At 43.7% G+C, this 17,013-nt stretch overlaps 1 protein-coding gene across 1 annotated transcript; it reads right to left on the bottom strand.

The window, feature by feature from the left end:
• Window positions 1-91: 91 nt before the first annotated feature.
• LOC109770371 (polyadenylate-binding protein 2) lies at window positions 92-9,420 on the bottom strand. The gene is made up of 9 exons (XM_020329074.4): window positions 8,953-9,420; window positions 8,205-8,323; window positions 7,462-8,121; window positions 7,303-7,380; window positions 7,135-7,224; window positions 6,829-6,963; window positions 884-1,054; window positions 587-793; window positions 92-508 (listed from the first exon to the last, which is right to left on the bottom strand). The coding sequence occupies exons 1-9, from the start codon at window positions 9,209-9,211 to the stop codon at window positions 263-265; spliced, it is 1,965 nt and encodes a 654-aa protein (XP_020184663.1). The 5' UTR covers window positions 9,212-9,420; the 3' UTR covers window positions 92-262.
• Between the last annotated feature and the right edge of the window lie 7,593 nt (window positions 9,421-17,013).

Here is a 17,013-nt window from a genome sequence, read left to right as displayed (position 1 = left end):
GGGGCTCGTGGCAACCACTAGTGGCGACTGATGCCAGCGTCGCTTCAGCAGGCACAGGCAAATCGTTTTCCAAAATTAAACCAGCAGCACCTAGGACAAACAGCAATCCACTAATATATCATTTTTCAATCTCAATATTTAAACAAATATAAAGAGTACAATATGTTGAAATCCACAGTTAAAATCTATTTGAGTAAAACTAGACACTTCCAGGTCTGCAGCACCAAGCACATACAGAAACCAGAAACAAGCAGCATTCCAACTAAGAAGCAACAAAGCCATCGCTCAGCGAAAGAGCAGCCAGCTGATCAGCTGGAACATTGGTCTGCTGCTGCTGAGCACTGCGGAGAACCTCCATAGCTTCAGCGACCTTAGACTTCAGAGCATCAGGTGACTCGATTAGATGAAGAACCTCAGTCTGGTCCATCTCCAGAAGCATACCGGTAACCTTGGCAGCCTGGTCATGCTCCAGCTGATCAACGAGTGGATACAAGCTTTCACCAAGCATCTGCACAAATTACAAGTTATTGTCCGAGTCCATAATGCCTCATCACTTGATGCGGAGAAGGCAATAAAAAAAACTAACCAGTCGTTGCTGCTCCGGCGGAGAGTTAACAAGTGCAGATGCTAATGCTCCACTAGAAACTTGCTGCGGTGCTCCAGTGTCACCAGGAGTCGTCCTTCCCATCTCATACAGCGATGGCACCATAGCTCCAACACCACGGAATGCAGCATCAGGCATGCCACGGCCAGACGCATAACGGTAACCACCACGGCCGCCCCTTGGAACCATCTGCGGCGAAAAATGTTTAACTCAGCTGTTCAAGCATGGAGGCAGAAAATAAAGGCCACATTCCTTTGCAAGGAAAGGAAGAACTATTACCTGCTGATGACCCATTGGCATTGGCTGCTGCATTCCACCAGCACCTGCGCGCCTTCCCGATGGGCGTTGTGGTTGCTGACCTTGCTGCACCATTGGCATGACGAAATTTGGCATTGGAGCAACACCAGGTCTCATTCCAGGAATCATATGTTGCTGGAAACCAAATCCAGGCTACAGAAAGAGAGCATATTAAAAATTATCCTCCAAGTGAGAATGAATGAAATAACAGAATATTTGCAACATGAATGAAATTTTCTTAAGCATAAGTTAATTCATTATATCCATTTGGTCAACGTTCAACCGTATGGCACATCAACCTCCTATGAATCCAATCGTGAGAACTAATTGGACTTGAGGAAAAAAACAGGCAACTTGCGATAATAAAAGATCATCGGCTGCCTAAAGTGTATCTACAAAATGATAAGTCTGGATTCATAGGAGAGCGCCTCGAGCCTAGATGTCAACCCTGGGAACTTTGGGCTGGTGGATTAGATATTATGTTGTAGGTAAGTGATAAGGTTTGAATTCCCGTCGACCCGCACTAAAGGCGCACTAACAATTGGGGAATAGAAAGAGATCAGGGAGAAAGATAGATTAATCTGAATAACTAGTTAGTATTATAAATAGCGGTTAAGAAACAAAACTCATAACAGATTTGGTAGTAGGAAAACATTCTACAGGACAAAAGTTTTCCATAACTAAATCTTATATATTTACTAACGACTAGATAGTATTAGAATGGATTCCTTGTATTCCGCGCCCTGATGAAGCACCTTCCTTCGGTGGTGCAGCTACTATGGGCCTCCTCCGGCGCAGGTTAGCGGTGCCCCACATGAAATCACACCACAAAAATAAAGTAGGCTTTTGGTGGATTATTATCACTTTATATCTGATGATACGACATATGCTGTTTTCGTCATTTATAGGAACCAAGGGGCTAGTAACATCACATTCCATGCTGTGAGCAAAAGGACAAGTCCACAGTAAAATTACCTCAACACTGATCAGTGAACCTATGAAGCAACCAGAAACCAAAAAGTATGTTGCCAATAATATGAAGGAGGTGTCTACAGACTGAAGCATCACTTGGCTGGGACAAGGTTTTATTGTCGAGCCTTGCAAAAAAGTTCCGGATGATGTTCGAAAAAATATCCTCAAAAATCTGGGGATCCAAGCAGAAAAAAAAATGATGCAAAGAAGAGGAAGGTTAACGTAGAAATGGAAGAATGATGTTCGAAGGAATACTCCTGCTGAGAACAATGAAGATGAAGCTGGGACAAATCATTTCACTAACAAGCACAAGAGCTCAAACAAAAGTGAATCGATTTTACAAAAAAGAAGAGTGAGAAGAGGTTTGTGCTAAAATTTGTCGGGTCTTCAATAACAATCCCATCTCATTTAATGTTGTCAAGGAACCAGAATGGATAAAGATGACTGGAATGATTGGAAACTTCGGCAAAGGTTTTAAATCTCCATCATATCATGAAGTGAGGATAAAATCTCTCAAGCTGGAGGTTGAGAGAACAATGAATTTGCTCTCTGAATTCAAAGAAGAGTGGAAGAGGACAGGATGTACAATTATGTCTGATGGCTGGACAGATAAAAAGAAAAAGTCCATATGCAACTTTTTAGTGAACAGCCCAAAAGGTGCAGTCTTTCTTGCCTCGGTCGATAATACTAACATTTCTAAGACAGCCAACCAAATATTTGAAATTTTCGATGATAGTGGGTGTGTTTGGTTCAAGGGACAATTTAGGGTGGCTATGGGTATCCCCAACCAGCTGGCTATGGATAGCCGTTTTTTTGTTTGGTTGGGTGGGTATGGTCAGCCCATATTTTGTTTGGTTTGAAGGATAAAATTTGATTGTGGATAGCCAATGAAGCGTTAGGTTTTGAAGAGAAATCAAGAATAGAAGGTGCTGCGTCAATTTTGTACTCCCTGTCACCATGAAATCTTCTGCAGCAGAATGCCAAAAGGGGGATTACTGCACAAGAACTTGCAACAGAACACACCCAACTAATCAGTACACAGCAGCACGCACACCATGCGTCGGTACAGTACACAGCAGCATGCACACCACGCATCCATTCATATCAAGGTACACACAACACAGACGCCGCCCTCGTCAAGCTTCGGCCGTGCACGCCCGCCTTTGTCTACAGCCGCCTTCTCCTCAGCAATAGCAGCGCTGCCTACTCAAACGCCATCTAGCGTCGCCAATGCTCGCCGTCCTCAAGCCCGGGTCTACGTCATCTGAGCTCGCCGGCCTGCCTCATCAGGCTCTCGCTCCGGCCACCGTGTGCCAATCCTCAGTCAACACAACGTCGTCGCACAGCTGCAGTCAATGCGCTCCACTCGGGCGGCCGGCCTCGTGCACCTTCAGGCTACTGGAGGCGCCGCCGGGCATTCGCTGCTCTAGGCTGTAAGGCGGCGGCGGCCTCGTCGCTTGGGGCACAGATCGGACCGAGTTGAAGAGGCACGCGAGGGGCTCGAGGAGCTTCTATTTTAGGGAAAGGGTGAGATGCAGCGGAGAAAACGATTCGCGAGCTCGGTGGATGCCCATATCCGCGAGATTCGCGCGTACGTGCGGAGCCGGATTTTCAGCGAATATTCCAGGAATCTGGCTGTCCATATCCCTTCTCGCCCACGAACCAAACACCTGGCATCCCTCAAAAACTGGGCTATCCCTGTCCTCGCAGGGCTATCCCGGGAACCAAACGCATCCACTGTTTTGGAAGTAGGATAAGATAATGTTGTTCAAGATGTAACAGATAATGGCGCTAACCATATGGCAGCTGGTGAATTGTTGATGTAAAGAAGAGAAGAAAAAATGGACTCCATGTGCAGCTCATTGTATTGATTTAATTCTTAGGATTTTGAGAAGATTAAGATGCATCAGACAACAATTACAAAGGGCCAAAAAATTACTACTTATATTTATTCTAGAACAATGGTTCTTACTTGGTTGAGAGAATTCATTGGAGGGCAGGATTTAATTAGGCCAGCAGTGACAAGATTTGCTACTGCCTTTTTAACTTTGGGTTGTTTGCATGAGCACGAGGGCGCAGTGATCAATATGTTCACTTCAACAAAGTGGAGTAGTAGCAGATTTATTTCTGCATAAGGAAGATTTTTTAAGAAATTGTTCTGGATAGCCATGGGTTTTGGCCTAATGTTGCCTCATGTCTCAAGGCTGCACTCCCAATTACGAAAGTTAGTTCTTCGATTGGTGGGTTCGGACAAGAAGCCAGTAATGCCACTCATGTACGATGAGATGGATCATGCAAAAGATAAATAAAACAAAATTTTAACAATGTCAAGAAAAGGTATGTTACTATACTGACTCCGTAACTCATAATTGTGGCTTCAAGATATGCTATATTAAACTTGTTTTAGTTAACTTTGACCATTTGAAATTTTATTTTGATCAGCTACACACCAATACTTAATACTCCCTCCGTTCCATATTAGTTGTCGCTGATTCTGCGTACGCAGCTCCATATATCTCTGCATGCTTGAAAAGATGGTTCCTGATTTAGATGAAAGAGTTAAGACAGAACTGCAGATTGGGCGCCTATTTGGAATGTAATGGCTATTATGACAATTACTAAAAAAAAACCAGCTTATTGGTGGGACTCGTCTGGAGATGATTGCCCGGAGTTGCAGAGGTTTGCAATTAGAGTTCTTAGCTTAACTTGTAGTTCGTCAGGTTGTGAGCGGAACTGGAGTGCATTTGAGCAAGTAAGAATCAATGTCATGTGTTCTCTAGGCAATATTATATAACACGTGTAGTAATGCTAACTTCTCAAACTTGTGTAGGTTCACTCAAAGAGAAGAAATCGTCTGCACCAAGATAAGATGGTTGATTTAGTCCTTGTCATGTACAACTAATGAGCAGACAGTGCAGAAGACAGAGACAAGTTGTGGAATATGACATTGACAATGTCTCTTCTGATGATGAATGCATAACTGAAAAAGAAGAATGACCTTCCTCCACAAAAGGAATGGATGCATTCTTTTAATAGCATTGCTCGTAGTGAAGCTGCTATGGACAAAGAAGATGAAAGTGACATTGAAAATGATGTAGAAAATATTGTTAGTAGCCTAGCTGAAGCATGTATGAGAAGTTCTTTTGATGAAGCAAGTTAATTATTCTTTCTTGTTTCTTTTACATCGTTACTGACTATATTTTGGAATTTTTGTAGGAGATGGTGATCTTGGGTTAGATCAAGATCTTGATGCATGTAATTATGACAATGCTGACCGTGAACACAACAATGTCAACGACGACGTGGTCTTGGCGGCAACAATTCAGGACCTTCCTCGTACTGTGTTGGGAGTTCTAGTACTACAGTACCACCCATGAACGAGTACAAGGATATCAATAGACGACTCGTACTAATTAAGTTGTCTTCTATTTCTAGAACGTTAAACAGTTGTTGCTCAAAAACTTGGATTGGATGCCCTTTGTTAGCTTTTGGACATGTCAGTATGCCACTTTTAATTTGATGTTCAGAATATGTTGGTACATATTTTTCCTTAACGTGTATGTCAATCTTATATAGACAACATGTTCATGTAGAAGGACTGACACTAATGAATCAAAATAGGTTCTAACTGGTCACAGAAACACTCATGCAACCATTTAAACAAATGGGAAATTACAAAAAAGTAACTTTTTAAAAAAGCAGCTAGAATCTTAGGACCTATGCCGATTCTATGATTTGCGATTCTATGGGTTACCTACGATCCGTTTGAGGATCACAATTTTGACAACCTTGGTTGAAACTTTAAATCTCAAACATAAAAACACTATCATGAATAATAAATAATTACAATCCAACAGTAAGTATAGCTAAAAAGTTAATTAATCACTACTGACCAACCTAGGGCCTCTTTGATTCAGAGGATTTTCATAGTATTTTTGGAGGATTAAAGTCCTTAAAAAAATTCCTTCATTGGTCGTTCCATTCGTACGATTTTTTTCCGAAGGAATCATTTGTACTACATTCAATAGGAAATCTAGCATCCGCTCTTAACATCTTGGAAAAAAACTTCTGTTTCTCCCATGATGCAATAAAGAAAATAAAATCATGTAGGATTCGAATGGGCACGACATTCCAATGCTATGGTTTCCCTATTCCTTTACAACCCTGAGAATAGGCCCTAAAATAATGTAGTTTAGGATTTGCTGCACCACAGCCACATTATGTAAAAATGTGAGAACTCCTCCAGCAAGTTAGTCCTGGAGGAAACTAACTGATTTTCCTTGTACAACATTATTCCCTTTGGAAATCAAAAATAGCCAACAGTTGATAACCAACAATCTGGCATCATTTTCCAAGTATGCAGTTGTCCATTATAACATATCTACTTACTTCGCTCCGTAATTTCATTTAAGAGATCCTGAGGAAAAGAATTGGGTTTCCACCAAGCTGAAACAATATGCGGATGGTTCTAGTAAACCAAAACTGTAGTTTTTAGCTATTTAGCATCACACAATAAAGTGTTTCAAAACAAAAACAATGCTTCAATAGTACAAAATTCAAAATGACAAGGAACCAGCATCACCAATTAAAAATCCTAGAAGTGAAAAAGAGATTTCTGAATCAGAATAACTCATGTTATTAGCATCATTTACAAGTTCAAGTCTTTGAGGTGACCGCACAAAATTGTGTCACTGCCAATTTCAGAAAACATTAAATCCCTACTTTGTAGGAAATCTGGAATAGCCCCTAACGTTAAAATCAGACTTCAAATTTGCCAAAGATAGCATTGTTGTATCCCTGGTGAATCTCAAATCATACCATAGAAGAAACAAAAAATTAAATACGATGAGATAGACAAACTAGATGTCCTGTTAAATTGTCATGGTGCATACTATGTAAGATGCTAGCTAAGCCACTCATATGCATACGGAAAAAAGATTGCTCTACTGACATACCTGTGGGTTAACAAAAGCTGGAGGTGGTTGGCCATAGAATAGCTGTTGGCCCATTCCAGGAACACCAGGGGGGTACATGGGCATGCGCGGAGCAACAGGCGGTGGCATCACAGGACGCATTTGCGAAAACTGCGCCTGAAACATCAATGAGAAAATGACAGGACATTTTAGAGCAAAAATAACATCCAGCGTGCATATGTTCAATTAGACAGTAGAACAGACTAGATATTATGATTCTTGACAATTGATACATTCCATGACACATGTCACATAACTTTGGAAGTAATTCATATACAAGACCATTACCTGCAGCCTGGCTCTTCTTTCTTCCTTGCGTTGCGCAAGCGCTACATAAAGAGGCTTACCGCCAACCATTTTACCATTCATTGCCACAAGCTACAAGTACAACAAGATATATTAGTAGAACTTTTCTCTAGGCAATCTTTAAATTGGAGTTTTCAGATGTGAACTTACAGCTCGTGAAGCATCTTCGGAAGATTTAAATGCAACAAAACCAGATCCTTTGTTGACCCCATTTGAATCCCGCATAACCTATGGCATGATTTCAATTAGTAGCAGCAAAGTATATGCATAAAAATAATGTGCAGAACAAATTAGGGACAAGAAGTGAACCTTGCAAGAAGTTATAGTGCCAAATTCGGCAAAAAGTTCTTTTAACTTCTCATCGTCATCAACACTACCATCCAAGTTTTTCAAATACAAGTTAGTGCCTTGGTTCCTGTCAGCTGTCTCTTTATTGCTTTTCTCAAAATTTTCCTTCAATTGCATCTCCCTTTCAGACTTCTTCTGAGCTCTACCAACATATAATTCCTTATCATCAAATTTCTTGCCATTCAAATCCTCAACAGCACGTGCAGCATCATCCGGATTTTCAAAGTTCACGAATCCAAAACATCTGGATTTACCATCATCGGCTCGAACTACAATAACACTAGTTATAGGTCCAAAATTACCAAACAATTCTCTCAGATTATCTTCGGTGGTAGATTCTGATAGATTCTTTACATAGACATTATTGAACTTGGGACTGCCAAAAACATTTTCCCTTTCCTGTTTACGAACAAAAGGCCCAACATAAACCTTTTTGTCATTCAAAAGCATCCCATTGAGCTCATTGATAGCATTCTGTGCTGATTCGTCCTGCTCATACTGAACAAAACCATAACCCTTGGATTCTCCAGACATTTCTGTAGCAACTTTGCATGAAAGAATGTTTCCAAAGGCAGAAAATGTGTCATAGAGCGCTTTGTTATCTATTGACTTGTCAAGATTCTGTGAACAATGAAAGAAGCATTGGTAAGCAAAATAGTTTGTTGTGGAAATCAAAGAAGAAAAGCATTGACAACTAGTAATACCTTGATAAATATATTTGCAGCACCACTTTTACGTGAGCTGGGGTCACGGTTAGAATACATTATCCTTATAGGCTTCCCATTAACAGGAGTGAAGTTCAGCATTTCCAATGCCCTTGCAGCTGCAAGCAATTATAGTTAAGGAACAAATAGACAGCGTCTATAAAATAGAAATATTCATTACACAAGAAATTAAAATCAGTTTATAAGCAGTAAGTTTGACATGATAAAGCAATTAGAGCATCATATATCTACAATCATGTTTAGGACTTGCTAAACCATGTTATGCCAAATCAGAAAACTATAAAACCATGTATGTTTCTGCATAAATGTCTGTTCAAAACAGCACTACTAGTTTGCCCAACACACAATGAATTGCAAATACTGTTCGGTGCAAACGAAAAATCTAAATGTATATCACAGAAATTTGCCCGGATTCTGCATGTTACTGCGAACGAAATAGATTTGAATAGTTTGAACTTACTAGGGCTACTAGCTAACTGCTTAGCACTAGCACCTATATCAAAATAACTGACTTATCCTCATTTAGTCACTACTGAATCTACATTCTCTTAAAAATTTAAGGGAGAGGCTCCACTGTCACTGTATATCCCCGATGCATAAAGGGGTCAAGCATGAAGCCATGACCATAAGCATATAAACACTATTTGTACTAAATCAACTTCAAAGACATTACAAGCAGGCCAATCACGGGATTTGACCAACAGATGATAGGCAGGAACAGACATACCATCGGCAGGGATGCTGAAGTTGACGTACGCGTAGCCTAGGGACATCCTGGTGTTGACGTCCCGGCACACGCGCACAGACACCACCGAGCCGACCTGGCTGAAGACGTCAAAGAGCTGCGCGTCCTGCACACTCACGTCCAGATCCCCCACGTACAGGGACGTCGCCGGGAAAGCCGCAGCCCCAGCCGCCGGAGACGCGCCGCCCTCCATCGCGCCAGCCGCTGGAGCTGCCGACGCCTGAACCTGCGCCGCCATCATCAACCGGGTAGGAGAGATAATAGATAAGCGGATCCGACCGAAGGATAGGTTCCTGATGATTTTTTTCAAGATTTTTGGGGGTAATTTTGCGGATTTTTTTGGGTTTTCTAGGGTTTGGTAGGAAGGGGAGGGAGAGGGTTTCGCTCCCAACTACGGCGCTCAAGGGCCCAGGCGGCGGCTGGGGGGACGGCAATAGGAAGGGGCCGGGGGGGGGGGGGGGGGGGGGGGGGGGGTGGATCGAAGATGCCATGATGACGGTTGGATTCGTGAGGTGGCGCTCGGAGTGGGATTGACGGGTCGGATGATGAGGAGGTCAGAGTCAAAAGCAGATGGCGTAAAGTTCTCTACTCAGCAGTCGCCCTGTAGACCCTAAAAAAACAATGGCCCTTTTTTTTAGAAAAAAAAACAATCGCCTTGTTTGGGCTTTTGCTTCTGCTTCTGCAGCTTTTTCATTTTGGCCAAAAAAGTCATTCTCAGATAAGTCATGCTCCGAGTTATTTTGCATCAGTTAGACTGCTTTTATTTAAGGGTAACATCAGTTAGGCCCTGTTTATTTAGGCTTTTGTAGCTTTTCCACTTTGGCCAAAAAGTCATTCTCAGATAGGCCATGCTCCGGGTTATTTTGCATCAGTTAGACTGCTTCTATTTAAGGATAACATCAGCTAGGCCCTGTTTGTTTGGGCTTTTACTTCTATTTTTACAACTTTTTTACTTTGGCCAAAAAGTCATAAAAACTTCTAAATAGGAGCCATAAAAGCACCCGAAGCATGGCTCACGACGAACAAGTTTTTTTAAGGGGGAAATGGACGAACAAGTGTTCGCTGCTTAGCATGGTTCATCCCAATGTCAAGCCCGTTCTTTCCCCGATCCACCAGAGTCCGATGGACCTCACTTTACACCCAAAGAGATCTAACTAGCTGCCACCCCTTACCCCACTTTCCTCTCGCAACCATGGCGACCATGGTGGCCGGACGACGCACCAAAAAAAAATCCCTAACCTAGCTGCTACCCTTACCCTTCTTTCCTCTCGCAACCATGGCGACACATGGTGGGCGGACAATGCATGTATGTTCGTGTGTTGCCTAGGCCCTAGCACATGGCCACCGCCCCTACTAGCCTACTACTCCTTCGTCTGCCACCATCTCTTTGTAACGCCCACGATGCGGCTATATCTCCCACGTGTCGAGGCACGACTTAGAGGCATAACCGCATTGTAGGTATTGTCGTAAGAAGGGTCATCTTCACACAATCCCATGTGATGAATAAGAATGGGATAACGAGAGTTGGCTTACAATCGCCACTTCACACAATACATAAATTAATTCATACATCATCCAAAATCCATACATAGACCGACTACGGTCAAATCCAAATGAAAATAAGATAACCCCAAATGCTAGATCCCCGATCGTCCCAACTGGGCGCCACTACTGATCATCAGGAAACGAAACATAGTAACGACCACATTCCTCGTCGAACTCCCACTTGAGCTCGGTTGCGTCATCTGCACTGGTATCGTCGGCACCTGCAACTGTTTTGGTAGAATCTGTGAGTCACGAGGACTCAGCAATCTCACACCCGCGAGATCAAGACTATTTAAGCTTATAGGAAAGGATGGTGTAATGAGGTGGAGCTGCAGCAAGCACTAAGCATATATGGTGGCTAACATACGCAAATGAGAGCGAGAAGAGAAGCAACGCAACGGTCGCGAAGCTAAAAATGATCAAGAAGTGATCCTGAAACTACTTACGTTCATGCATAACTCAAACCGTGTTCACTTCCCGGACTCCGTCGAGAAGAGACCATCACGGCTACACACACGGTTGATGTATTTTAATTAAGTCAAGTGACAAGTTCTCTACAACCGGACATTAACAAATTCCCATCTGCCACATAACTGCGGGCACGGCTTTCGAAAGATAATACCCTGCAGGGGTGTCCCAACTTAGCCCATTATAAGCTCTCACGGTCAACGAAGGATAAACCTTCTCCCGAGAAGATCCGATCAGTCTCGGAATCCCGGTTTACAAGACATTTCGACAATGGTAAAACAAGACCAGCAAAGCCGCCCGATGTGCCGACAAATCCCGATAGGAGCTGCACATATATCGTTCTCAGGGCAACACCGGATGAGACTAGCTACGAGTAAAACCAGTTCTCAAGTTTCCCCAAGGTGGCCCCGTAGGCAGCTCGATTCGAACCAACACTCGAAGGAGCACTGGCCCGTGGGGGTCTAAAATAAAGATGACCCTCGGGCTCGCGAAAACCCAAGGGAAGTGTAGGTGGTAGGTGGTCAAATGGTAAAACCAAGGTTGGGCCTTGCTGGAGGAGTTTTATTCAAAGCGAACTGTCAAGGGGGTCCCATAAATCACCCAACCCCGTAAGGAACGCAAACTCAAGGAACATAACACCAGTATGACGGAAAACTAGGGCGGCAAGAGTGGAACAAAACACCAGGCATAAGGCCGAGCCTTCCACCCTTTACCAAATATATAGATGCATTAATTAAATAAGAGATATTGTGATATTCCAAAATATCCATGTTCCAACATGGAACCAACTTCAACTTCACCTGCAACTAGCAACGCTATAAGAAGGGCTGAGCAAAAGCAGTAAATTAGCCAAACAACGGTTTGCTAGGCAAGGATGGTTAGAGGCTTGACATGGCAATATGGGAGGCATGATATAGCAAGTGGTAGGTAGCGCAGCATAGCAATAGAACGAACAACTAGCAAAGCAAAGATAGAAGTGATTTCGAGGGTATGGTCATCTTGCCTGCAAGGTTCTCAGAGTTGTCGAAAGCTTGATCCTCGTAAGCGTATTCAACAGGTTCCTCGTTCACGAACTCGTCTCCCGGCTCTACCCACAGCAAGAACACAAGCAACGGAACCACAATCAATCACGGGAAATGCACAAGCAACATGATGCAAAACATGCATGATATGCGGGATATGATAGGCGATGCATATGCGTGCTCCGGAAGAAAACGAATGAACAAGGCAGTAACTTGGCAAACCAAGTGTGCCACTGGAAAGATGAGATGATTTCGGTCGAAATCGATATAAAGATCACCGGAAACGGATGCACGGTTTGCAAATGGCAAGCAAAACAAGAATGACACGATTCTGCGATTAACAGCATGATAGCACTTAGAATACAAGTAACTATGATACAGCACTCCAACATGGCAACAAAGCATATTACAGTGATCTACAGGAGATGCTTGACAAAAGATGAACATTGAGCTACGGCTAGATCACACCATAACAGGTTCAAACAAGCATGGCAAAAGTGCAAAAGATATCAGGTTCACAGACTTAGTGAAATTACTGCACATGGCAGAAACAACATCAGGTAGCAATGTTCAGAGTAAGCAAGCAACAAGCTACAGGAACTTAACATAGCAAAACAATGCATGGAATGAATCTACTAAATGCAAAGAACAAAAGTCCCTTACTGACCATGAACCAAAAAGGATCAGAAGATATGATAGCACCCATGTAAACATAGCAAGTTTCGTTAACAGTTTTCAGACTTAGCAGAAAACAGAGCATGGCATTAACAGAATTATGAAGGCATTTTTGTGAGCTCGATTCACTCATCACAAAGCAATGCATGACAAAACAAGCATACCTACAGCAAGATGGCATGTTCAAGAAGCTACCCATGGCAAGAGAAAGTTCATAGCATGTATGGATCAACTACAACAACCTTGGCAAAATTGAATATCATGTTAACATTCTGCCAGAAATATTTTATAGCAAAGGTAGAGCAAGATTGAGACATGCTATGGCACTCCATAATTGCAAACAGGGGCATGCATGGATAGAGCATAACCATATCTACAAAACATCCTTACTGAACATACTCAAAAGAATCATGGATCTCACATTGAGACATGCTATGGCACTCCATAATTGCAAACAGGGGCATGCATGGATAGAGCATAACCATATCTACAAAACATCCTTACTGAACATACTCAAAAGAATCATGGATCTCACTGTAGACACATGGATACATGGCAAAAAAAATCACAGCAGTAACAGACTGAGAATCCTAAGTCCCTGGAAACAGAAACATCACGAAGCCTAGTTTGCATGCTTGTGCTAGTCACCACATAGATCAAAAAAATACATGGAATACACCTTTGTAAAGATGGCATGCATTAGATCAAAACACCTGTAGAGCTCATGCTCATAAGATGCACACATCAATTGAAACAAAAATAACAAATCACCAAGTTCTGACAAGTAACAGCAGTAAACATCATATAGCATTCTTGCACTAGAGATTTGGGCATCAAGATGGACTCAAACGAGCATGGCACAATGGAACAAAATGAAGAGCATCTCGAGACGAACATTTCGATATATCACACGCACGAAACGGAGCAGTATGCGATGAGTTATTATGCGACAAAGTATGCACCAGAATGCAAATATCACGGGACTTGGCAGAACTCGGGGGAGGAGGAAAGTCAACCTCTCGTCCCGATTGGATCTGGATCGGCTCGGGCGCTCGCCGGAGCTGTTCACCGGAGGCAGAGGGGACGGCGGCCGGAGGAGCTCGAGGGAGGAGGCGGGCGGCGGCGCGGGACGGCGGGCGGCGACCGGCGGGGAGGCGGCGACGTGCGGCGAGGCGCGGGACCGCACGGGCGACGGCGGGCGGCGGCTCGCCGGCGACGACGCGCGGTGGGGCGGCGGAGGACGGGCGGCGGGGCCGCAGCGGGAGGAGACGGGCGGCGGCGCCGGGCGACCGGGCCGCGGGGGCCGACCGTGGGCCTCGCGGGCTTCGGCGGCGGGGACGGCGGCGCGCCACGTGGCGGCTCCCGGTTGGACGGGCGCGGCGGCGAGTTTTCGTCCGGCGCCGGGCGGACGTGTCCGGCGCGCGGAGGGAGCGGGGCTAGGGTTTGGACCCGGATTTTGGAGGAGGGGTGCACGTATTTATAGGTAGAGGAGCTAGGAGGCTCCAAATGGAGTGTGGTTTTCGCCCACACGATCGTGATCGAACGACCGAGAGCATGGAGGTGACTTAGATGGGTTATTGGGCTGTTAGGAGGGGTTTTTTGCTGCAACACATAAAAGGACTTTGCGGTTACCCGGTTAACCGTTGGAGCATCAAACGACCTCCAAATGGAACGAAACTTGACAGGTGGTCTACCGGTGGTGTACCAAGGCCACTTGGCAAACCTCGGTCCATTCCGAGAACGTTTAACACCCGCTCACGAAAAGAAACAAGAGGGACGCGCCGGTGCGCGTGGGAGTGCCGGATTGCAAAACGGACAATGGGGAAAATGCTCGGATGCATGAGACGAACACGTATGCAAATGAGATGCACATGATGACATGATATGAGATGCATGACTTGAACAAAATGCAAAACGAAAAACAAAACCCGACCACGAAGGGAATATCATAACACATAGCCAAAAATGGCAAGAGTTGGGGTTACAAATATGGAAAGTTACATCCGGGGTGTTACGCTCTTCTCCATGCATTCTCCTCCCTTCTGATGTGGAGCATCACACGTTCGTCCCCATGGACCTACCATCGTCACTACAAGCACCAAGTGGACCGATGACAACAGCACGTGCGAGAGTGATCGAGACCGAGGTGACATCTCTCCTTAACGAACTTCCATCGGAACCACGTGAGACATGGCTACTACCTCAAGCGGGAATACTATGTGTGCTTAGGTATCAAGAAATCATCCTCGGAGGCACTCGGGATGAAGGCCAAGCCACCACGGATGCGGACGAAGAAACACGGTGAGAGGAGACGCAGAAATGCTACAACAGTCAGATATCCGGCCCCTGCACGGATATGCGGCGTCCCCAAGATGGAGACGATCGCCTTAGAACAGCGAAGGACGAGGCTATAGCGGTAGAACATCCGACCATGCCCTAGACATCCGGCCAAAGACCGGACATCCGGTGCCTCCTAAACGGCCGGACATCCGGCGCCTATGCGCGCAGAACCGGGCCAAGGCCCAGTAGCCCCCCTCCCTCCCTCTTATTTCGTCCAAGACTATAAATAGACCATCTACTACCTCTAGCTAGGGTTAGCAAAGTGATAGCTCATATCTAGAGAGAGCTTTGCCCATCTACTACTTCTCCCATGGAGATCAAGGCCTCCATGCGAGAAGATCCCTACTGGATTCAAGACCCCTCATAGGGAAGATCCTCTAAGGAAAGCAAGACCCCTCTCCTTGAGATTGGGATGAAGTAGTTACCTATTTGCCCTCTTTCGTTGACTACGGATCTTGCATCTCTTTATATATGTGTGGATTTAGCACATGTGTGATTGGATCTTTGTCGATTAATTGTTCTTCTTGTGTTCTTTTCTTGATTTCCCCTTTCCCCACCTCTATGTGTGAAATGATCATGAACTAGGGTTCCACCCTACATCATCTTGGATCAGAGCAAGGTTGATTCACATCTTGGAGCCCCATCCCCCCCCATTTTCTAGTCTAATTTTGTTTGTTTTTACCCAAATTTGAAAATCCCCACAAAAATAGACATACCAATTTTTTGTCATTTGTTGGTTTTGATGATGTTTTGTTGTTTTTCATCCATGGATTTGAAGTGTTGCACGTGGATCTAGCTTCCCCCACACCTTCCCCATTGTTTCCATCGATGAAAACCACCTAATTTTTGCCAAAATTTTCTTATCCATCATCAAACCCCCAAGATCTGATCTCCCACAGAATCCAGCCGCCAGACATCTGGCCCGATCCCCGAACATCCAGCCTTACGCAGCCACAATCTCTAGTTCGGCCATTTTTTCACCATTTTGGCACCCTTTGCCGACATTACTTCCACAATACCACCACCAAACTTCCGCACCGACCACACGTTTTGATTATTTGCCATTTGAGAATTTGAGTTCGCGGTTTTCCGTTTCCTAAGGTGTTTTAGGTAATTACGAATGGTTCAACATCGACATCACCGCCGCTCAACTTCGCCATGGACTCGACATCGACAACGACCACTTCATATCGGGACCCAATCCTAAGTCACACCAAAAAAGTGCACTATATTATCTTTATGTGTTTTGCTTGAAATCCGTGAATCTAAAAATTGTGATGAAGTACTTTATGAATTGATTCACGATAGATTTTTGAATGAAAAGCATGATTGCAATGATGTTATTATCAATTCTATTAATGTCAATTATGTTAATGATATGCAAAACCCTAAGCTTGGGGATGCTAATTTTGCTATGTCTACTACTTGTTGCAATGATCATGATTGGGGTGATTCTTCTTATGATCTTGAAAATTTATTTAAGCCCCATGACGAATATGAGATTGATAATAATGTTTGCAATAGTATTGAAAGTGGGTTTGGAAGTGTCGAGTTTAGATCCCACATATTTGGAGAATATTCAATCTTATGAATTTCTTGATAAAAGTGGGTTTGGAAAGGTCATGACTTTAATTAATGATAGTCCCACTATTTTGGAAGAGTGTCAAATTTGCATGCATGTGGTTCATGTTGAAAATAGTTTATATGATAGCTATATTGCTGAATTGTATGATCCCATGTAATTATTATGAGAGGGAAATATGGTCGCATAAATTCTCATGTTGCTAAATTACCTCTCATTATGTTGAGATTGCTATTGTTTCTTTCCTCTTCCTTGAATATGCTAGTTTTTGCTTGCTATGATAATTTGTTTGCCTATAAGATGCCTATGCATAGGAAGTATGTTAGACTTAGATGTGTTTTTCATATGCTATATGATGAGGACATCAATACCATTGTTACACCCACAAGCCCTACTACTACTACATATATT

This window comes from Aegilops tauschii, chromosome 7 (assembly GCF_002575655.3).
Source record: "Aegilops tauschii subsp. strangulata cultivar AL8/78 chromosome 7, Aet v6.0, whole genome shotgun sequence".
NCBI lineage: Eukaryota > Viridiplantae > Streptophyta > Magnoliopsida > Poales > Poaceae > Aegilops > Aegilops tauschii.
The sequence above is the reverse complement of the archived record's forward strand: the minus strand, read 5'-3'. Positions and strand labels throughout refer to the sequence as shown.